At 41.1% G+C, this 20,141-nt stretch overlaps 1 protein-coding gene across 1 annotated transcript in view; it reads left to right on the top strand.

The window, feature by feature from the left end:
- Window positions 1–20,141, top strand: part of EPRS1 (glutamyl-prolyl-tRNA synthetase 1) — an 84,043-nt gene that overhangs the window by 29,720 nt on the left and 34,182 nt on the right. The window contains exons 13-18 of the mRNA XM_049867997.1: window positions 4,094–4,204; window positions 7,814–7,950; window positions 8,945–9,152; window positions 11,705–11,817; window positions 13,815–13,929; window positions 18,675–19,031. Of these exons, the coding sequence (XP_049723954.1) occupies window positions 4,094–4,204; window positions 7,814–7,950; window positions 8,945–9,152; window positions 11,705–11,817; window positions 13,815–13,929; window positions 18,675–19,031 (1,041 nt within the window). The remainder of the gene's footprint in view (window positions 1–4,093; window positions 4,205–7,813; window positions 7,951–8,944; window positions 9,153–11,704; window positions 11,818–13,814; window positions 13,930–18,674; window positions 19,032–20,141) is intronic.

Genomic DNA, 20,141 nt, shown 5'->3' with positions numbered 1-20,141 from the left:
GTACCTACCGTTCTGGAATTTCATGCTGATGTGCCTTGGTGTGGGTTTGTTTTCATCCATCCATCAGAAGAACAGGTGGCTTCCAGGGTGAAAACTCATGCCTAGGAAATTTTCTTGAATTCTTTTTTTCTTTCATTTCTTCTTATTTTTTTCCCCCTTACTGTGTTTCTTTCTTCTCTGTGTGTCTCTCTTGTGCAGATTTTGGACCTCCTGGACTCATCCTATCCTCTAATGTTCTTAACCTCTCGTTTTGTATCATGTCTTCTGGCTCTTTCTGATAGGTCATCCTACCTTTCTGTTAAGATTTTCATTTATGCTGTCATATTTCCAAGATTTCTCTTTTGCTTCTCTCCTCATGTTCATGTTTCACGGTCATAATGTTAATATTTCTTTTATTTTCCTTTTTACGTCTCTTTCCTCTGGTTGTTTATTTTGGTTTCTTTCAGTCGTCTTAAAGGCAGTTGTCAGGTGCCTAGCTAGCCTTGGTTATCTGCTCATGTTTAGTGCGGAGTATGAAAAGTGATTGGAAGCTCTAAGTGTAAGAGTTGGGCTTATCCCCGAGCTTCGCTATAGGATCATGGCTGGACCAGTTAGTTGGAGAACCGCATGCCGGTAACTTATCTCTTGGATCAGACAGTTTCCACTGGAAAAGTTTCTTTCATTCACCTCCCTGGCTGCCAGGACTTTGGAGCTGTGTGGGGGAAGACTGCTGAGGACATTACATCTGGTACCACACGCTCACTTAATCCCCTTGTTTTCAGTGCTGTACCTTCACCTGCAGGTATTCCGCGTGTCTGCCAGGATCTAGAGGCATTCTTTTCACAGAGTAAATTTCCATTCTTCTGCAGGGTAGGAAAGAGGTAGGTGCCTGGTTGTATAGCTCAGCAGAGGGGATGCTTCTTAAGCAAACTTTCAGCCATTCTTTAGCTGTCCCCATTCATCCCCTTGCACAGGTACCTGGCACTACCAGTTAAAAAAAAAAAAAAAATTTTTTTTTTGATGTTTTTCCAGTAGAAGAAGGGTTGTAGTTGATTCTTGGCTTTCTCCGTTGTTAATTTAGGGTTCCGTTTCCTCAGCTGCTGAGTCCGTTATCACTCTTCCATATGTTTTCTCAGCTTCCAGAATTTTGTGGCTGCTATCCCTCTCTCCTGTTCCTCTAATCCTTCTGGGTGTGTGCCTTTAAACAAAACAAAATCCTTCCTGTCAGCTTTAGTGGCGATTGGGAGGTAGTGAAAGTAGGTGAGAATCTTCAGTCTGCTCTACTTTTCCTGAGGTCTATGGGGTCTGTAATCATTAAGTGCCATCTCATAAACATAGTCCCTGGAAACATAACACGTAACTCAGATTGGTAGTGAAAGTGAAATCATCCTGATGGTGAACTGTTTCTTACGGGCCTTTGTTACGTCCTCCTGTGCTGAAACCCATGCTCTCCGATCCTTGAGGTACAGTTCCCTTGTTAAAGTTCATGTTACTCACAGTCTCTGTTATTTTGTAGCCTACTGTGTCTTTCTTTCCACCCTCCGCAAATGGAATTGAAGTGTAGCATCAGTGAACTCAATTCAACGCAGTGGTGATGTGAAGTAAGCTTTAGGGGCAAAGCTGAACATTCTTTGTCTGCTCTCTTGCTCTTTGCAACTTAGCATTTTTTTTAAAGCAACTTCTACAAAAAAAAAATTAGCTGGAGCTCTTTAATTACATGCATCTTTGGATCAAGCTTTATTTACAGAGTGTATTATACATAGTAAAGAAAGGAGAAGGGAACGAAGGGGACAGTGAGTCCTGGAATGATTAGTAAGCTCAGTGTCCCTCTGAAAATACAAACCTTGTTTTCTTCATCTAGCTTTTCATCTTGACATGAAACTAATATATAATTTTTCTGTATCCTAGTTAAATGGAATTCTATAGAAAAAATACTCCCTTGATAGTAGTAGGGGACAGTTGAAAAAGCTCACTCTGCGTTGGCCTCACTGTCCTGATTTTCTTCTGCTGTTCTTGAGTGTTGAGATTTAAGCTTGAGCCAAGGCAGGAGAGTCAGAGCTTTAAGGTGTTTGTTTCTGCCTCTGATAAATCCGGTTTTTGGTTGGGTCAACCTTTACTGCTTTTGTTTTTACATTTATCTTAGTATTTCAGTATTGTGATAATGAAACCTTATGTCCTCAACTCATCTAGTAAATTTAAGTATGTCCAAGACTTCTAAACCCCCCACCTCAAAATAAGGAAAGTTTTTAAATTTTTAAAATTAAACTCCAGTAAATAAAACAAATGTGTAGCTATTTTGGTTCAAGTGTGTCATCGGGGTCTGGATTCCTACTCTATTCAGCCCCGTTCCTCTCTTTTCCCCTCCAGCTGAACTGCCTTGAAATCCTTGGGGCTCTTTGGAGTGATTTGAAAACCACTGGTCCAGAGATTTTTAGACTTACACAGTTTTAGAGCTGAAAAAGGACTTTCAAGTCTTTTAATTCAAGGCTTCCCAAACTTCCCTGATTCTAACAGTCCTGTAGTATGCTTCTTAAAAGTGCAGATTTCCACCCTCCACTTCAGACCATTGGAGTCACAGTCCTTTAGTGTTGAGTAGACTGAGGGGCTCTCCTAACAGTTGCCCAAGCGATTATTAGTTAAGTGTGAGTGACAGTCTTCTGCTCTTTTTGTGAGGTCAAGAGACAGAGCTGCAGTGAAATGAAGTAAGTTTCCCAGGCAGGGTTGTCTTGTGGTAGCGTCTTTAAAGAAATTATGTCTTACTGGCTTACATACTGAACTGAGTAGCCACAAGTTAAATCTCTCATCATTCTAACCAAAGAGTAGAAGCTAAAAGAAGGCACCCCTAGCAACTGAGAATGACCTGCAAGCCTCAAGGAAAGAGTGAAAGTAAACTTGGAGAAGCCCTGACTTCAGCTGGCGCCTTAGTTGTGCTGTGAAATATCAGCAGAGAAGTAGGAGGTGGGAAATTAAGTAGCCTTTCAGAATTTGCATGAATAACCCTCTGAGGGTGGTTTTTTTCTTAGAGTTCATTCAGAAATTCCATGATATCATTCTTTTCAGGAAGCCTAAAAATACCCTCAAAGCAAAACAAAAAGCATCCAAACAATGGCAACAACAACAACAAAAAACTCAGTGCAAAACAAAGCAAAGAAAACAGTAAAGTTTAATTAGCCATCATTTCTTGCATTCTTCCAATGGGAAAAAAGAACAACTGTTCCTGTACTTAGCTGTCTGACTCTGCATTTACTTGTATCTACATGTGTCTCCCATATGCTTTATATAAGGTCCTTATGTAGCACAAATGGTTTGCATTCAACTAGTGTCAAAACACTGCTGTTGTGTTTGGACAACGTGGATAATTTTAAAGCTTCAGAAGGAGATGCTGCCACTGTTTTTGGAGATGGAATAGCTTAGAGCATAAGGAGTATTCATGTAGTCAATCTGCATATATTTCCTGATTACAGGTCTCCACCAAGCCCTTGCTAGGAACTGGGAGTGCAGTAAATACAGACCCGACCCTGAAGCAGCTTGCAGACTACTAGAAATATTTTCTCTTGTTTATTTTTCTAATTTATGAAATTGCCTTATTATAGTGACCTAATGCTATTCTTTTGGGTTTTTTTTTTTTAATGCTATTCTGCTTTTGGTGTCCATGTGTGGCGTAGCATGTGCTATAGAAAATGATACTGAAACACAACTATTTACATTCCTTTAAAGTGGGCTTCTCCTGCAATACAAAATCGAATTCCACATCTACCTGTAGGATTAAAATATAAACCCACAGGATAATTTTTCCTCACTTTCTAATACCAGATCTAAAAATTACTTTTAAAATATTTCTAATATTATGCTTTAACTAATTGGTTGTTTCCCACCTGCCAGTAGCTATTTTTAGGCAGGATCTATAAATTCTTCATAGAGTTTTGATTTATGATTTTTTTTTTCTTTTTTCTACTTGGCAATTAAATGTTAGAGACAGGTTAACAAGTACAGCAAAAAATGAGCAAATGCAGTAACAAAGAGAGCCGGTTGGTATTCCTGTGCTGTCATTTATTTTATTTGTGAAGTTTTTGGAAATATTTGAAGGTTGTAACCTGAGAATGGTTCATTGCAGGTCATTGACCCGGTGGCTCCACGGTATGTTGCATTACTAAAGAAAGAAGTGATCCCCGTGAATATTCCCGAAGCCCAGGAGGAGATGAAAGAAGTAGCCAAGCATCCAAAGGTCACCCCGCAGTTTCACTAATGTTTTTCTCTGTATTAAAAGATAGAACAGGATAATAAAAGTGAAATGTGCTTTGGTGGCAATAGGAATGGTTTTGAGGTCATTTTCTATCCAGCATTGTTTGTTAGGACTTGATACCAAATGAAGTAAAAGTGAATATTTTGTGCATTAGTTGCTGAGGAAATTCACTCTAGTATTAATGCCAACACGTCACACAGAACTGTTAAACTCAGTTGACGCCTATTCCTTATTCTACGAGATAGCACACTAACGTATAATAAGAATGTATCTCTTCCTGGAGTCATTCTGGAGCCCTGATGGCGCAGTGGTTAAGGGCACAGCTGCTAAGTAGAAGGTCGGCGGTTGGAATCCACCAGCTGCTCCTTCGAAACCCTGTGAGGCAGTTCTGCTCTTTCCTACAGGGCCGCTATGAGTCGGAATCCACTCAACAGCAACTGGCTTGGTTTTTTGGCTTGGAGTCATTCTGAATGACAAGGCATTATAATTCGTTCTCTTATTCTTAATTGAAAGCTGAGGCACATTTTCTATTAGCAAGCTTATCCACTACCCATCTCCTTTGTCTTTAAGGCACAAAGCGTTAGACTTACTAATAATGAATCACCACTTGAACCCAGAGTCTGTCACGCTGCCATCTGCTCTATTTTGGAAAGTACCAGTGAAGTGAAAACGTCACCATCTAAATTCAGAATGTGAATCTTAAATCCCGGTAGCAGAAAGTTCTCTTCTTACTTAAGCTGTGGTTACCTTCTTGCATAGTCATGGCTGCTTGGTTGACAGTCTAGAAGCAAAAATAGGCCCTTTTATTCCACACTTGTAAGTTGTCTGTAAACATCTTCATCATATAAAGCTATGTTCATGGACTAACTCACATATAAAGAGAATATGCGCTGTGAAAGGCTATAAATATTCTCAAATGTAGTCTTATATGATTGTCTTTCTGTGTATGGCATTAGGTTTTTTTTTTTTTTTTGAAGATTTAAGTTCTTTCTAGGGGAACCCTAATAAGACTTGAGAGGGGTGTGTGAGAGAAAGAGAGAAATAGATATTGGTTTGATTTGGCTCTGGCCTTGCCTTATATCTGGCTGACTGGTTCAAAACGGTGAATGGTGGTATGTGGTGTATCTTATCACCCGCTACGGCTAACATAAATGTGAGGCTTACTGAATGTTTTAAAATTTCGACAGAATAAAACTCCTTCAGGGTGCTTATTTGTTAAAATGACAGTTGTGTTCAAACAGCTTGAATGAAGTTACTAAATACTGCTCATCGTTAACCAAGAACTAATAGATTAGTAAACAGACTCTTAAGCTGTGCCTGGATTACCTAACTGCATCTGTGGAATTTCCACGGCTAACATCTCCCTCACAGAGTGGCCCGTGTTTAGCCCATCCCGATTCTCTTGTTCTAATGGTTTAGGAAATAGACTCTTAAGCTGTGCCTGGATCACCTAACTGGATCTGTGGAATTTCCACGGCTAACATCTCCCTCACAGAGTGGCCCGTGTTTAGCCCATCCTGATTCTCTTGTTCTAATGGATTAGGAAACAGACTCTTAAGCTGTGCCTGGATCACTTAAATGGATCTGTGGAATTTCCACGGCTAACATCTCCCTCACAGAGTGGCCCATGTTTAGCCTGTCCCGACTCTCTTGTTCTAATGGATTAGGAAACAGACTCTTAAGCTGTGCCTGGATCACTTAAATGGATCTGTGGAATTTCCACGGCTAACATCTCCCTCACAGAGTGGTCCGTGTTTAGCCTGTCCCGACTCTCTTGTTCTAATGGATTAGGAAACAGACTCTTAAGCTGTGCCTGGATCACTTAAATGGATCTGTGGAATTTCCACGGCTAACATCTCCCTCACAGAGTGGCCCATGTTTAGCCTGTCCCGACTCTCTTGTTCTAATGGATTAGGAAACAGACTCTTAAGCTGTGCCTGGATCACCTAACTGGATCTGTGGAATTTCCACGGCTAACATCTCCCTCACAGAGTGGCCCGTGTTTAGCCCATCCTGATTCTCTTGTTCTAATGGATTAGGAAACAGACTCTTAAGCTGTGCCTGGATCACTTAAATGGATCTGTGGAATTTCCACGGCTAACATCTCCCTCACAGAGTGGTCCGTGTTTAGCCTGTCCCGACTCTCTTGTTCTAATGGATTAGGAAACAGACTCTTAAGCTGTGCCTGGATCACCTAACTGGATCTGTGGAATTTCCACGGCTAACATCTCCCTCACAGAGTGGCCCGTGTTTAGCCCATCCTGATTCTCTTGTTCTAATGGATTAGGAAACAGACTCTTAAGCTGTGCCTGGATCACTTAAATGGATCTGTGGAATTTCCACGGCTAACATCTCCCTCACAGAGTGGCCCATGTTTAGCCTGTCCCGACTCTCTTGTTCTAATGGATTAGGAAACAGACTCTTAAGCTGTGCCTGGATCACCTAACTGGATCTGTGGAATTTCCACGGCTAACATCTCCCTCACAGAGTGGCCCGTGTTTAGCCCATCCTGATTCTCTTGTTCTAATGGATTAGGAAACAGACTCTTAAGCTGTGCCTGGATCACTTAAATGGATCTGTGGAATTTCCACGGCTAACATCTCCCTCACAGAGTGGCCCGTGTTTAGCCCATCCTGATTCTCTTGTTCTAATGGATTAGGAAACAGACTCTTAAGCTGTGCCTGGATCACCTAACTGGATCTGTGGAATTTCCACAGCTCCCTCACAGAGTGGCCAGTGTGTAGCCTGTCCCGACTCTCTTGTTCTAATGGATTAGGAAACAGACTCTTAAGCTGTGCCTGGATCACCTAACTGGATCTGTGGAATTTCCACAGCTCCCTCACAGAGTGGCCAGTGTGTAGCCTGTCCCGACTCTCTTGTTCTGAGCTCAGTACAGTATCAGTTGCTACAGCAGAATGATTTTTCACAAATGCACTGATGCATTTACTAAACAAATATTTTATTAAACACGTTGTTTAATGTTTGTTTCAAACCCTCTCCCTTATTTTTCTTTCGAATCCCATCAAACAAACCGAAGTTTAATAAAAGCGTATGTTTTAATCCCTAGATCTATTTTCTCCTTCATTAGGGAATGCTGGAAAGGCAGAATATTTACCCATACATACACTGGGCTGCCTCAAAACTTGTCTTCTAAAATCCGAAGGTCCACAGTTTCCTGCTGTGTCCTAAGGTGACGCTGGCTGTCCTGTCACGTTCTACAGCCACTGATTAGGAGTGAATGATTGTCTTAGGCCTGGAGTAGCCGCAGGGGCAGACCGCCTCCTCTGACTCTGTTAGCCTCAGTGGGGATTCAGACTAACCATCCTTACTCCAGTGCCAGTGTGACTGCTTACAGTGACTGTGCCCTATTTAAGTGCTAATAGTGGAGTTGGGGATCCATATATGTTAACTAAAAAAACGGAGGAAAATAAAGTGCTTACTTCCTAATACAGGAATGAAGTGTTAACAGTGTGGTCATGCAAGTAACTTTCTTTGGTTAAAGAGTAAACTGAATGAATATGTAAATTTCCATACTTGGTTCAGTAAGTTTTGTTTTCAGTTAACACTCTGCCTTTTTTTTTTTTTAATCAGAATCCCGATGTTGGCTTGAAGCCTGTGTGGTATGGTCCCAAAGTGTTCATTGAAGGTGCTGACGCAGAGACCCTGTCAGAGGGCGAGACAGTCACATTTATAAACTGGGGCAACATCAACATCACCAGAATACACAAGTAAGAACTTTCTGTTTGTTTTCAAAGAATTATGGAAGAACAATGGCTTTTCTATTTATATATTTATTTACCGTAATTCAGACCTATTCGTGTTGTTGACTAGTAAATCTGCCCAGACATAGATACTATAAATCCTAGATAAAAATTTTTTCATACGTATGTTGCAGTTTACTAATATGACATCAGGATACCTTTTGCTTCTGATATTAAAAACTACATCTAGCTCTAAAAAAGTAATTCTAATATTTTGTTGTTGTTAGGTGCCTTTGGGTCAGTTCTGACTCATAGCGACCCTATAAGACAGAGTAGAACTGCTCCATAGGGTTTCCAAGGAGCAGCTGGTGGATTTGAACTGCTGGCCTTTTGGCTAGCAGGCAGGCTCTTAACCACTATGCCACCAGGGCTCCTTTTTTCATCTAATTCTTATTATATAATTGCCTGGTATGAGGGTCTTTTGAATGGATTTGTATATATAACATATTCTTTATCCTAAAATTTACTTTAAAATTGATGGCTTAATGAGGAATTTGAACTTTATAGTAACTATAATGTTTTATGCTTATTATTTGATTACATAAATGGGAAATAGTATGCTTAAGATTAATTTATATTAACTCCAAAATCCTAGTTGCACAGTCATTACATATGATTTAAAATAATAAGTGTTTTAAAATATATTTTAGATTTCATAATGCTGAATGCAGATGACTTTAAAGTTTGTAAATATGTACGTGTTCTTCATCAGATATATGCGAGTCTCTTCTCCAGTGGATTATTAGGGTCTTGATAGCAGGGATTGTATTTTATTCCTCTTCTTAACCACCCCTCTAGCCCTAATGTATGTCTGCAATGTATTAAAAGTTTAAATCAATTTTTTTTTAAATTTTTCCCAAAGAGAATTTCTTATGAGCTTACTGTGGATACTGTAGTGCAAAATAACACATCTGTGGCAGTTTTGGCTTACTTTCTTTAAAAACTTCAATCTTACATCTAGAAACACAGATGGAAAAATTGTATCTCTTGATGCAAAGTTGAATTTGGAGAATAAAGACTTCAAGAAAACCACTAAGATCACTTGGCTTGCAGAGACCATGCATGCACTTCCTGTTCCAGCGATCTGTGTCACTTACGAGCACCTGATCACAAAGCCAGTGCTTGGAAAGGATGAGGACTTCAAGCAGTATGTCAACAAGAACAGTAAGGTAGTCTTGGCAAAGAAACGGCATTTTATCCATTCCTGTTATGTAAACGTTTCTTTAGAATTTTAACCATTAATTTGAAGTGCTTATTTGGAAATATTTGTACTAGATTAACACATATCTACACATTTATTTTTTAAAATTTGGTATCCACTATAGAAAATTTGGAAAATATGGTTTCAGAGTACAAGCTGTATGTCACCTAGGAAAAAGAAAGAAGTCAGAGACGGTACCAGGGTTGAGGAGGAAGCGATGGCATTAGCAAACATAGACAAGACAGGAAATTAAGTTGATTTGAGAGAAGATGATGCATTCAGTTCAGGGAATGTTATATTTCAGGCATCACTCAGATACATAGGTAGACATTTCTAGATACTAAAAATAAAGCTTGAAGGTCATAGCTAGAGTTGTTGATAATGAGTAATCTGCATAAAGATGGTAGTTGAAGCTATTGGAATAGATAAAGAACATTACTGAGAATAGACCATATAAACATAAAAGAGAAGTTCTGAGAATATAATTTGGGAATCTGCTATGTTATAAGATATGGAAAAAAAGAAGTGGAACCAGGGAAGGAGCATACTAGTGTAGTCAGGATATTGCGTTGTTAAGCAGAGACCCCGGGGTAAGACTGTTTGAGGAGGTAAGTGTTGGAAGAGGGCCGTGGGCTACTGCCAGTGATGGAGAAGGTGGAGGACGGAGAGGAATCCTTGGTTTGGGTCCTGAGGAGGCCAGTGATGACTTCTGAGCACTGAGTACAGCGGTGGGTAGGAGCTTGCCTGAAGGGGTTATAGAAGCAGTAAATAAAGATTACACTTTAATGAACCTTGGTTTAAAAGAGAAGAGGATATTTTTACAGAGCTAGTGGATGGCAAGTTTTGTTTTGTTTTTTAATTGCTAAAAATATGTATACTAAGGAGGGCGGTATCAGTAGAAAGGAAAAGAGTATGAGGAGAGGGACCACTTAGGTTTTGCTCACTATTGTCTCCCTGTAAGTATCTGGCAAACTGATGTTCAGTGAGCACTTGGTGAATGAATGTGAGCAAGAGAGGTTAAGTGAAACAGTTTTCTGGAAGAGAACGTAAAAGATGGGATGAAGAAATCAGGAAGAGCCTTTATGAAAGAGAAAGAATTCTTCATTTTGAATCAAGAGTAAAGAAAAGAGAGGGAAATTGAAGTCGCAATGAAAAGAGGGTCATCTGCTGAGATTGAAGGACCAGGAGAGGAGTTAAGAATTGGTTCCTCAAATAAAGGGGAAAAGGTTTTCGGAATTTGATTAAAATAAAAGGCTGCTTCAGCAGCACTGAGGGTCAGTAGCTGGTCAGCATTATTTGTGATGCACTAATCAGTGGTTGACTGATGTGAGGAAGACCTGAGGGAAAACAGGTAGTTGGGGCTATTGAAGCTGAGAATTTACAAGAAGACAGAAGGTTGAGTAGAAGGAGTGGTTCTAAATGCCTTGTTGAAACAGTTGATCATAGCTCCAGACCGAATAGGGAGGTCTATGAAGCCAAGAGAAAGGATGATCGGTGGCAAACGTGAGAGGAGTCAAAGCAGTGGGGAAAGAATATTCAGTGGCCAGAGAAGGGCCATGCTCTGTGCATGCGTGCGTGCATGCGTGCGTGCATAGTCCCTGAACCAGAGGCGTAAATGCCAACGTTTAAATGCATAACCACGTTTATTGCCGTGGATAAGACTATTTGGTTTTGTCAGTTCTGTTTCTTTGATGCCTGTGTTACGAGTATTAAGGACAGTTTTTCTCATTCTTCAGGAAGAATAAACTTAAGATTGTTGTCTTCAAGGATTTTATGATAATCCGGTAATAACTAGCAGAGCAGTACCTGGCACAGAGTAGGTGGTAACTCATTTCATCCTTGTAGTAACTCTGTGAGGAAATTGGGGTATGGGAGGTGAGATAACTTGCTCTAAGTGTAAAGTCTCAGGACCGGAATTTAAACCTCAGTGATCTGGTTCCTGAGTCCATGTTCTTAACTACTTTTGTGTCCAGCCTCTCCAGAAACCTAGATAGCACTTTTTATGTCAGGCACTGTTCGAAACACTTTATGTGTATCAGCTCCATTAATCCTCATTACAACCCAAGAATACAGTGTTCCCATTTTACAGGTGACGGGAAGGGAGGCACAGCAATGCTAAGTACAGGAACAAACAATGAAGGGTAGAGCTTGGGATTCGAACCCAGGCAGCCTGGCTCCAGGGCCTTGTGCTTAACTGCCAGGCTAGTGTGCCTTTCAGCCTGGCCTGTATGTGCTTCATGTGTTGTGTGTCCTACTTAGGATGGCAGATTTATTTACAGCTGCAGGAATGCCAGTCAGGTTACTTGAAAGTTTTCATGAAGCTGGTCAGTTTATAAACGGTGACTTAAAAAAAAAAAATAGAATTTTTCTTTTAGCACTTCAGAGTTTTACTGTTTGTGCTTAATTAGTAAACCTTTTAATATATCTGTTTAAAATGGGAATATTTCAGTTACTGGAACAACTGCTTGCATATTAGAATTGTTTTAGTGCTCTGATTTTAAAAAGCATGTTATCTTTCAGCGTGAAGAACTAATGCTGGGAGATCCCTGCCTTAAAGATTTACAAAAAGGGGACATTATTCAGCTCCAGAGAAGAGGATTCTTCATATGCGACCAACCTTATGAGCCTGTTAGGTAAATAAATGTGGCTGAGTAGCCACGTGAAAATGCTCACAGTTCTTATAGTGAGTAATATTTTAAAAATTGAACTGTCACAAAAATACTGATACCTGCCAGTAATTTTTTTTTTTTTTAATTTAATATTACAGACTTAGAACACTTTAGCAATATTTTAGATATTGGTTCTGGTATCTCAGGTAGAACCAATATGCATTGAACATTGACAAATTATTTACACCCAAAACTAAAAAAAACTAAACCATCTCTAATTAACCTTCTCATTGTCCAAGTATAAGGGAAAAATTTCAATATATTATCTCTGGGTGAAAATTACTGCCTTTACCTTTTTCTGTCTTTATTAGATATATTGTAGAATATAAATAAAACAGCAGGTACTGTATTTTCATGCAGATAAAGTGCGTCTTCTATGTTTGCCAGCCACACCTCCTCCCATGAGGTATTTTCATAAGTTCCACTACACCAGATTTTTTTTACGTGTTGCTGTAAAAAATGAGCATAGAGCTCTTAGGAAAAGATTTCATGGGGGGCACATGATCGGCCAACAAATGTAGAAAGTGCGTGTTGTCTGTGTAAAATGAGGTATATTTAGAGGGAAAATAACAAATCAGTATTTTGTTTTCAACTATGAAATAGGATTATTAGAGGGAGGATTTTCAGTATATTTTCGTCCATGTTCCTTTTTTTTTTTAACGGTTTCTGAATGTAGAGTTTAATGATGGTGATGACATTCTGCAAATTGTGCAGCCATTCTCACCCTCCTTTTCTGAGTTGTTTCTCCTTCGTTAACACAAACTCACTGCCCCCTAAGTCAGGTTCCTATCTTTGGAGTTCCTGTTGTCACTTTGATCCATCCCATATAGATCATTCTTTAAAGAACAATGCTCAAGGGAGACCTCTTTTACTAGTTGAACTAAGCTTTTGTTTCCCTTTCTCTTTATTTTTACTTTGTAGTTTTTACCACAATATTTGCAGAAATCTTTTGCTTTTGCATGGTGTCAGGGGCAGTAGATTATGTTAGTTACTGTACCCTTTAGAACTGAGAAGTTCTTAGACATTTTTTTCAGGAAGTCCTCTGCCTGTAAGCAGATTATGGAACCCTGGTGGCACAGTGGTTAAATGCCCAGCTGCTTACTGAAAGGTTGACAGCTCAAACCCATTCTGGGGGAGAAGGAGGGACAGTCTGCTTCCGCAAAGATTCCAAAGAAACCAAACCTACTGACATCGAAGTTGAAACAGACTGTCCCATCTTCTTCCTGCAGAGCAGCTGGTGGGTTCCAACTGCTCATCTTTCAGTTAGCAGCCAAGGGCTCCTTTGTTCCCTGAGGGCTCCTTTCTGTAAGGATTACAGACTTGGAAATGCTATGGGACGGTTCTACCCTGTCTTGAAGGGTTGCCATGAGTTGAATCAATTCACTGGCACACAACAACATCAGCAGATTAGGTGTAGTACGTAAATGTATTTCCTTTAAGTCTGTAGAGATAGCGTCGTTGTCGTCGTTAGTTGCCATCCCAGTTCATGGCGACCCCATGTGTGCAGAGTAGAACCGCTCCATAGGTTTTCAAGGCTGTGACCTTTCAGAAGCAGATCACCAGGCTTGTCTTCCCAGGTGCCTCTGGGTGGGTTCCATCCACCACCCTTTCAGCTAGTAGTTGAGCCTTAACCATCCGTGCCCCCAGGGACTCCCAGTGATGCCACCGGCATCCACTAGTGCCATTTCTCATGGCAGGAGGGATAGATGTGCCTTTCCCCTGGGGTTTGTTTATTCATATCCATGGAAGTTTGTCATTAAAAGGTGGTCAGTTTTTATTTATTTACTGTTTTTACACTACTGTGAAGAGCCTTTGAGTTGAGCAGTAACTGTGAGCTGTTTACCCACTAATAATAATAGTGAACTGTTGGTTTTAATGCTGGAAAAGCATTAACTCAGTGCCATTGAATCTAGGAATTCAGTTTTAATCGCTGTTCAGATAATTGTGGTTTCTTATTTTAGCCCATATAGTTGCAGAGAAGCCCCATGCGTTTTAATATACATTCCTGATGGACATACAAAGGAAATGCCAACATCTGGGTCAAAGGAAAAGGCCAGAGTGGAAACAAAAACTGAGGTAAATACAGACTTCTGCAGAAATACCCGTAGTCAGTGATATTTTTGTCTTAGAGTTTAGAAGAATGTGTTTCTTTACAAATAGTTGGCTTTCTGACTGTTGTGACTGAAGATGACAAGAACTCTTGCCTTTTGGGTTTTTTTTTTTTTTTTTTTGGTCCTTTCATGTAAGACTTTAATACGTCTTACAAAATTAAGATTTTTACAATTTTGTTAAGTCAGAAAGAAAGCCTATATTAAAAGAATGTTTTAGAAACTTTTTCTCCTCTAAAAGAGCCACAGAAGATATCTTTTTAATAGCCATGATGCTTTATTTAATAAGGAGCATTGGCTTAGAGAGTTGAGAAATACACTGAGGACCATCTAGTCCTAGCTGTCATTTTATAAATGATAAACACTCCCCAAGATCGCAAAGCTTGTTATTGACAGAGCAGGGCTGTGGCCTGGCTCCCTGGCTCCTACCCTGTACTTGTCTGTCAACCCTTAGTGCCCCTGGAGAGGAGCTGCCAATGGTTAGGACCCTGAGCTTCAGAAAAAAGGATAGAAACTGTTCTGATGATAGGCGATTGTCTTAGTTGCCGTTTAAAAAGTGAATATGAGGATCTGTTTTTTTCATCTTGGAGGTAATGCTTAATCTGTCTTAAAGAATGAGTTTAGAATCTGCCTAGAAACCAACGTGGGAGGACATTCCAGGAGAACAGCTTCTGTCCTCGGAAGACAGGGTATAGGTTTGAGAGGTGGTCATCCACAAGCCTAGGAAAGTAGGCAAGAGGTTTTCTGTAGGCCAGAGGTCCTCAAAGCTTCTTAGTTCACAGCACCCTTAGTTTCTCAGAAGATTTTTCAGGGTAACCCTAGGCTAAAAGAAATCCCTAATAGTTCTATTTATTAAGTGGTTAAGTCCACATAACTAAATAAATATTTGTGTCCTAATAACTTCATAGCCATTTGAAAAAATATTATGTGCCTTTGAGTTGATTAGGACTCATAGTGACCCTACATGACAGAGTAGAACTGTCCCATAGGTTTTCCCAGGCTGTAATCTTTATGGAAGCAGATCACCAGGTCTTTCTCCCATGGAGCAGCTGGTGGATTCAAACCAGTGAGCTTTCATTTAGCAGGAAAGCACTTAGCCATTACACCACCAGAGCTCCTTGTTTGAAAAAATTGTACACAAATTGAAAGAAATATTTTACATTTCATTCTTAATATTTAATGGTAAAATAAAATATTTTAAGTATTTTTATTTTGGAGGGCAGTGTTGGTTCAGTGGTAGAATTCTTACCTGCCTTACGTGTACAAGACCTGGGTTCGATTCCTGGCCAGTGTACCTCACGTGCAGCCAGTGCTTGTCTGTCACTGGAGGCTTCGTGGTGCTATGATGCTGAATAAGCTTCAGCAATACTTACAGACTAAGACAAACTCTGAAGAAAGGCCTGATGATCTACTTCTGAAAACCAGCCAGCGAAAACCCTGTGGATCACAGTAGCCCGGCCCCATTGTACACGAGGCCACCACGAGTTGGTGGCTTACTCGGTGGTGGCTAACAATAACATTTTTATTTCATTCTTAAAATGATACACGAATTGAAAGAAATTCCATCATTTTTATTTCTTCTTGAACCTTGAACTCGAACTGGACACTACATGCCTGCTTCTTAGTCATTGCTTTTTGCATAATGCTTGATTTTTATCATGGGAGCTGTGGAAAATCCGGATGCTAGAGGATGAGAACTTAAATCCAGCATCGTCACTAGGGGTGGATTCAGGAAGTAGAGTCAGTACGACTGAGTGACTTCTAGTTTTGTCTTGGTCGACTGGACAAGTAGATGATAGATAAGCTCAACTAGGGAAGACGAGCACCCCTAAGCTTATTAGGAGACATGAGTTTACAGTGTTTACTGTTTACAGTGGAAGTGTCATCGCTTGAGCTTTTGACGTTACAGATTAAAAACTAAATGAGCCAAAGGAACAAGAACTAATGAATGAGAAATAACAGTGTAAATAGGACAGCATCCTTGTGCCTCTTTATATAATGTATGTATACCAACAATTCTCAAGACCATCTTGACTCAGGACCCTTTTTTTGTTGTCAGTTGGTGCTGAGCCTATTCCAGCTCATGGCAATCCCATATGTGCAGGGTAGAACAGTACCATAGGTTTTCAAAGCTGTGACGTTTTGGAAGCAGATCTCCAGGCCCATCTTCAGAGGAGCTTATGGGTGGGTTTGAACCACTGACCTTTCAACTAGTAGTCAGGCGCTTAGCCATTTGCATTACCCAGGACTCTGAGGACCTCTTTACACACCTGAAAATGATTGATGACCCAAAGAGCTTTTGTTAACTTGAGTTATATTTATCAATATTTACCGTGCTAAAAATTAAAAATTGAGAAATTTTTAAAGAATTTATTTTCCCGGGGTAATTTTGAATGTACGTTTTGCCATACATGCTGACTTCAGAACTTAAACCTTGTATAAAATGCAACTCTGATACAGTTTGAGGTGCCTGTTAGCTATCCAAATAAAAATGTCTTGAAGACCGTTCAAAATACCGGACCTAGGTCCACAACAGTTCTGGGGTAGATAAGAAATTTTGGGATTTAATACCCATGACTTCATGAATACGGATGAGATTGTTCTGAAAAACTAAGTGGAAAACCATTTTTAAAAATCCATGGGGAAAGTATGATGTGACCTGCATTTTAAAGTTGGGAGGGTTTTGGTAGGCAGAGGAACAGCGTGGAAGAGAACGTGACGTCGAGAATGAAACATGCTTGTTCACTCTGCAGAGGTCACTTTAGTGAACTTATGTCTAGAGTTGTTGCATGTGCTTACACGAACACGTACCTGTAAATGTATGCTTTTAGATAAATATGAGATTGTTTATACAATGATGAGGTACAGTTCTTGCCTTATTAGCAGTCTATATCTCATCCTTAAAAACACACTGTTACTCGGGGCACTTTTAAAAACACACTGTTACTCAGGGCGCTTTTAAAAACACACTGTTACTCGGGGTACTTAACACCTACTGATATTCACTTTTCCTCAGACACTCTTGCTGAGAGCTTTACACAGATTTATTCCATTCTGTAGCATTCAAAACTAAAGCCACCGCCCCTGAATTAGTCACCCTCACAATCCATTTTAGTAACGGTCCTCGGGAAGCTGAGGTACTGATCTACAAATTGAAGCAACTCCTTCACGCCATACCCCTGGTTTCTGCAGTCTCTCGGTTTTGCCCGTTTCCCTCCCAGACCACCTTCTTGGTGGCCAGCAGTCGGAGAGGAACTGCCTGTCCTTCCGACTCGATTTTTCCTTCCTGGGTCAGCCCTGAGACTAGCGGTTGTAGCTCTGACTAGACCGGATCTCTTTCCCTGCCATTGCAGCTGTTAGGGATGACAGAAACCAAGGAATTGTGTGTCAGCCCTTTCTGTATCACTATGTTTCCATATGTATCCAGTTAACCGATTCCTCAGGAGTTAGATCCACCCTTCCTAAATCCCATGAACAGCTTTTGCTGTTTTTAATCCCATCCAGAACCCCAACGATTTCTCATTCTCTTGTTTACCCCTTTTCCAAAACCACATATTCCAGCGAGTCTAGGCTGTTGCAGTGAAACCTATCATTCTGACACAGGCTAAGTGAATAATTTATAAGGATCAGCACAAAGCTGGTTCCTGCGAGGCAGAGATTAACCGCTTCCCCCCCCAAAAAAAAAACCACACCCAGGGCTGTCGAGTTGGTTCCGACTCATAGCGACCCTGTAGGACAGAGTAAAACTGCCCCATAGAGTTTCCAAGGAGCACCTGGCGGATTTGAACTGTCGACCCTTTGGTTAGCAGCTGTAGCACTTAACCACTGTGCCGCCAGGGCTTCCGCAGAGGTTGAAGATGTCCCAAATGTCCAGCTTTTCCAAGCTGCCGTACCACTCCATCATCTCTAACGTCAACTACTTCCTCTTGCCTCAGTACTCTCCCTGCTGTCTTTGGGTTCCCTAATTCCCTGCCAGAACTCACGAACTGTTAAAGGAAATGGCTCACACTATTGTGGAGACTGGCAAGTCCCAAATTCGTGGGTCAGACATAGGCTTCTGCCTAGCCCTCTGTCTCTGCCCAGAGGCACTCAGCTTTCTCCCTCCGCAGGCCAGGAAGCCCACTGCACCTTCTCCTGCAGGTCTCTCCATTTTTGGTGGTGGTGAGTTCTTCTCCCTGCTTTGGGATTGGCTCTCTTTTAAGGCAAAACTGACCAATCCCCTTGGTGGGCCACAGTTACCCCCTCACACAATCACCTGGGTGGGAGGTAACAGGACGGTGACTAGAAAAGCCACACACAGAAGTAATTAATCTACCGCAATTACGTTTTATTTTCCTGTCAATCCCGATGATTAAATACAATTATCACTATTTTACAGTAAGTAAACAAGTTGAAGTATAATTAAGTCAAGATCACCCAGCAAGAATGTGGCGGAGCAGTAATTTAATCCTCTACTGATATTTAGGCTACTTCAGTTTTATGCTATGATAAAAAATACTCCAGTGAATACCCATATGCCTCTGCCTTCGTTTCCTTCTCATTATTTCATTAGGATAAATTTTTAGGAAGATTATTCATGTGAACTTTTTAAGGGATCGGAATTTAAAAAGTTTGATTTTTAACTTGAAGCCTTATAAGACAATCAATTCGATATAATTTTGTATGAAGACATTTTACATGAATTAATTATCTTTTGGTTTTCTGCTTCTGTAGAGCACTGCTTGTAAGGAAAAGCCGGCACCGTCTCTGAATAGCCCTTGTGCAACACCTGAGGACTCCGTGGTCCTTTACAGTAGAGTGGCCGACCAGGGTGATGTGGTTCGTGAGCTGAAAGCCAAGAAAGCAGCCAAGGAAGATATAGACGCAGCTGTGAAACAGCTTTTGGCTCTGAAAGCTGAATACAAGGAGAAAACCGGCCAGGAATATAAACCTGGAAATCCGCCTGCCGCGGCCGCAGAGAATGTTTCCTCTAAATCCCCAGGAAGTGTTCTGGATGGTAAATCTCTCTATGACGAGGTGGCTGCGCAAGGGGAGGTCGTTCGCAAGCTGAAAGCAGAAAAAGCCCCAAAGGTAAGTGCACCTGCATGAGTTAGGACAATGTTGTAAGTAACTGTATGAGTTCAGGTACTTAGAGGAGCCCGGTCTTCTCACAAAGCATCTTGTTTACCGACTGTCTGCTCAAATGTTGTGGCCTCACAACCAGCAGTTGCTGATACCTGCCGTGTGCCAGCCTCTGGAAATACAGAGCCGCAGCCCACAATCCAGTCTAGAGGAAGGACAGGGGAAACTACGGGCTGGCCGATTGTGATCCCCTGTGGTGTGTATAAGTTCCTGTGGGAACCGAGAAGTGCTTGTGGTCCTGAGTGGCAGGGAAGGAGGAAACGATTCATAAAGAATATTGAAAATAGTCCTGAAGTGAAAGAAGCCTGTTACAGGTAAAGAGCGATTATGGGATGGTGGATGGCACGGGAGCAGGACAGGACAGTGTTTTCGTTCTGTCGGACAAAGGGTCGCTGTGAGTCAGGACTGACCCGACGAAAACTGGTGAAGGGACTTCAGGGGAAGGCACTCTATTGTGTGTCAGGGTTACTGGGGGGCTTGCTAAAACAGATTACTGGGCCCCACCCCCTGAGCTTCTGCTTTATTTAAGTCAGAGATGGAACCCAAACATTTTCATTTCTGACAAGTTTCCTAGGACATGCTGATGCTGCTGGTCTTGGGACCACGCTTTGAGAACCACTGGTATAGAAGATAGCAGGAAAGGCAGAAGGGTTTGAGGTGGATCCAGGGAATCACAGGTTGTCAAGGAGTTTTTGACCAGTGATTGTTATCTCGTGCTCTTCACAGGGGAGGTTTCAAATGATACCAAACTCTGAAGTATAAATTCTCTTCTTGTTTTACTGTTACCTTCAGGCACAACGTTCAGTGAGTCGTAGCATCTAGTGTAGAACAGGATTACTTGCTGTGCAAGTGAGAGATAAGCAAAGGGAATGGCCTCTGCAGTAAAGATGGTGTTTAATAATGAAAATACATAAACCCTTTGCCCTTGAGCCTGTTCCAACTCAGCCGCCCTACAGGACGGAGTAGAACTGCGTCATAGGGTTCCCAAGGGGTGGCTGGTAGATTCCAACTGCTGACCTTTTCCTTTGCAGCCATAGCTCTGAACTGCTATGCCACCAG

This window comes from Elephas maximus, chromosome 24, assembly GCF_024166365.1.
Source record: "Elephas maximus indicus isolate mEleMax1 chromosome 24, mEleMax1 primary haplotype, whole genome shotgun sequence".
Taxonomy (NCBI): domain Eukaryota; kingdom Metazoa; phylum Chordata; class Mammalia; order Proboscidea; family Elephantidae; genus Elephas; species Elephas maximus.
Note: the sequence above shows the minus strand (reverse complement) of the source record. Positions and strands in the feature narration are given on the sequence as shown.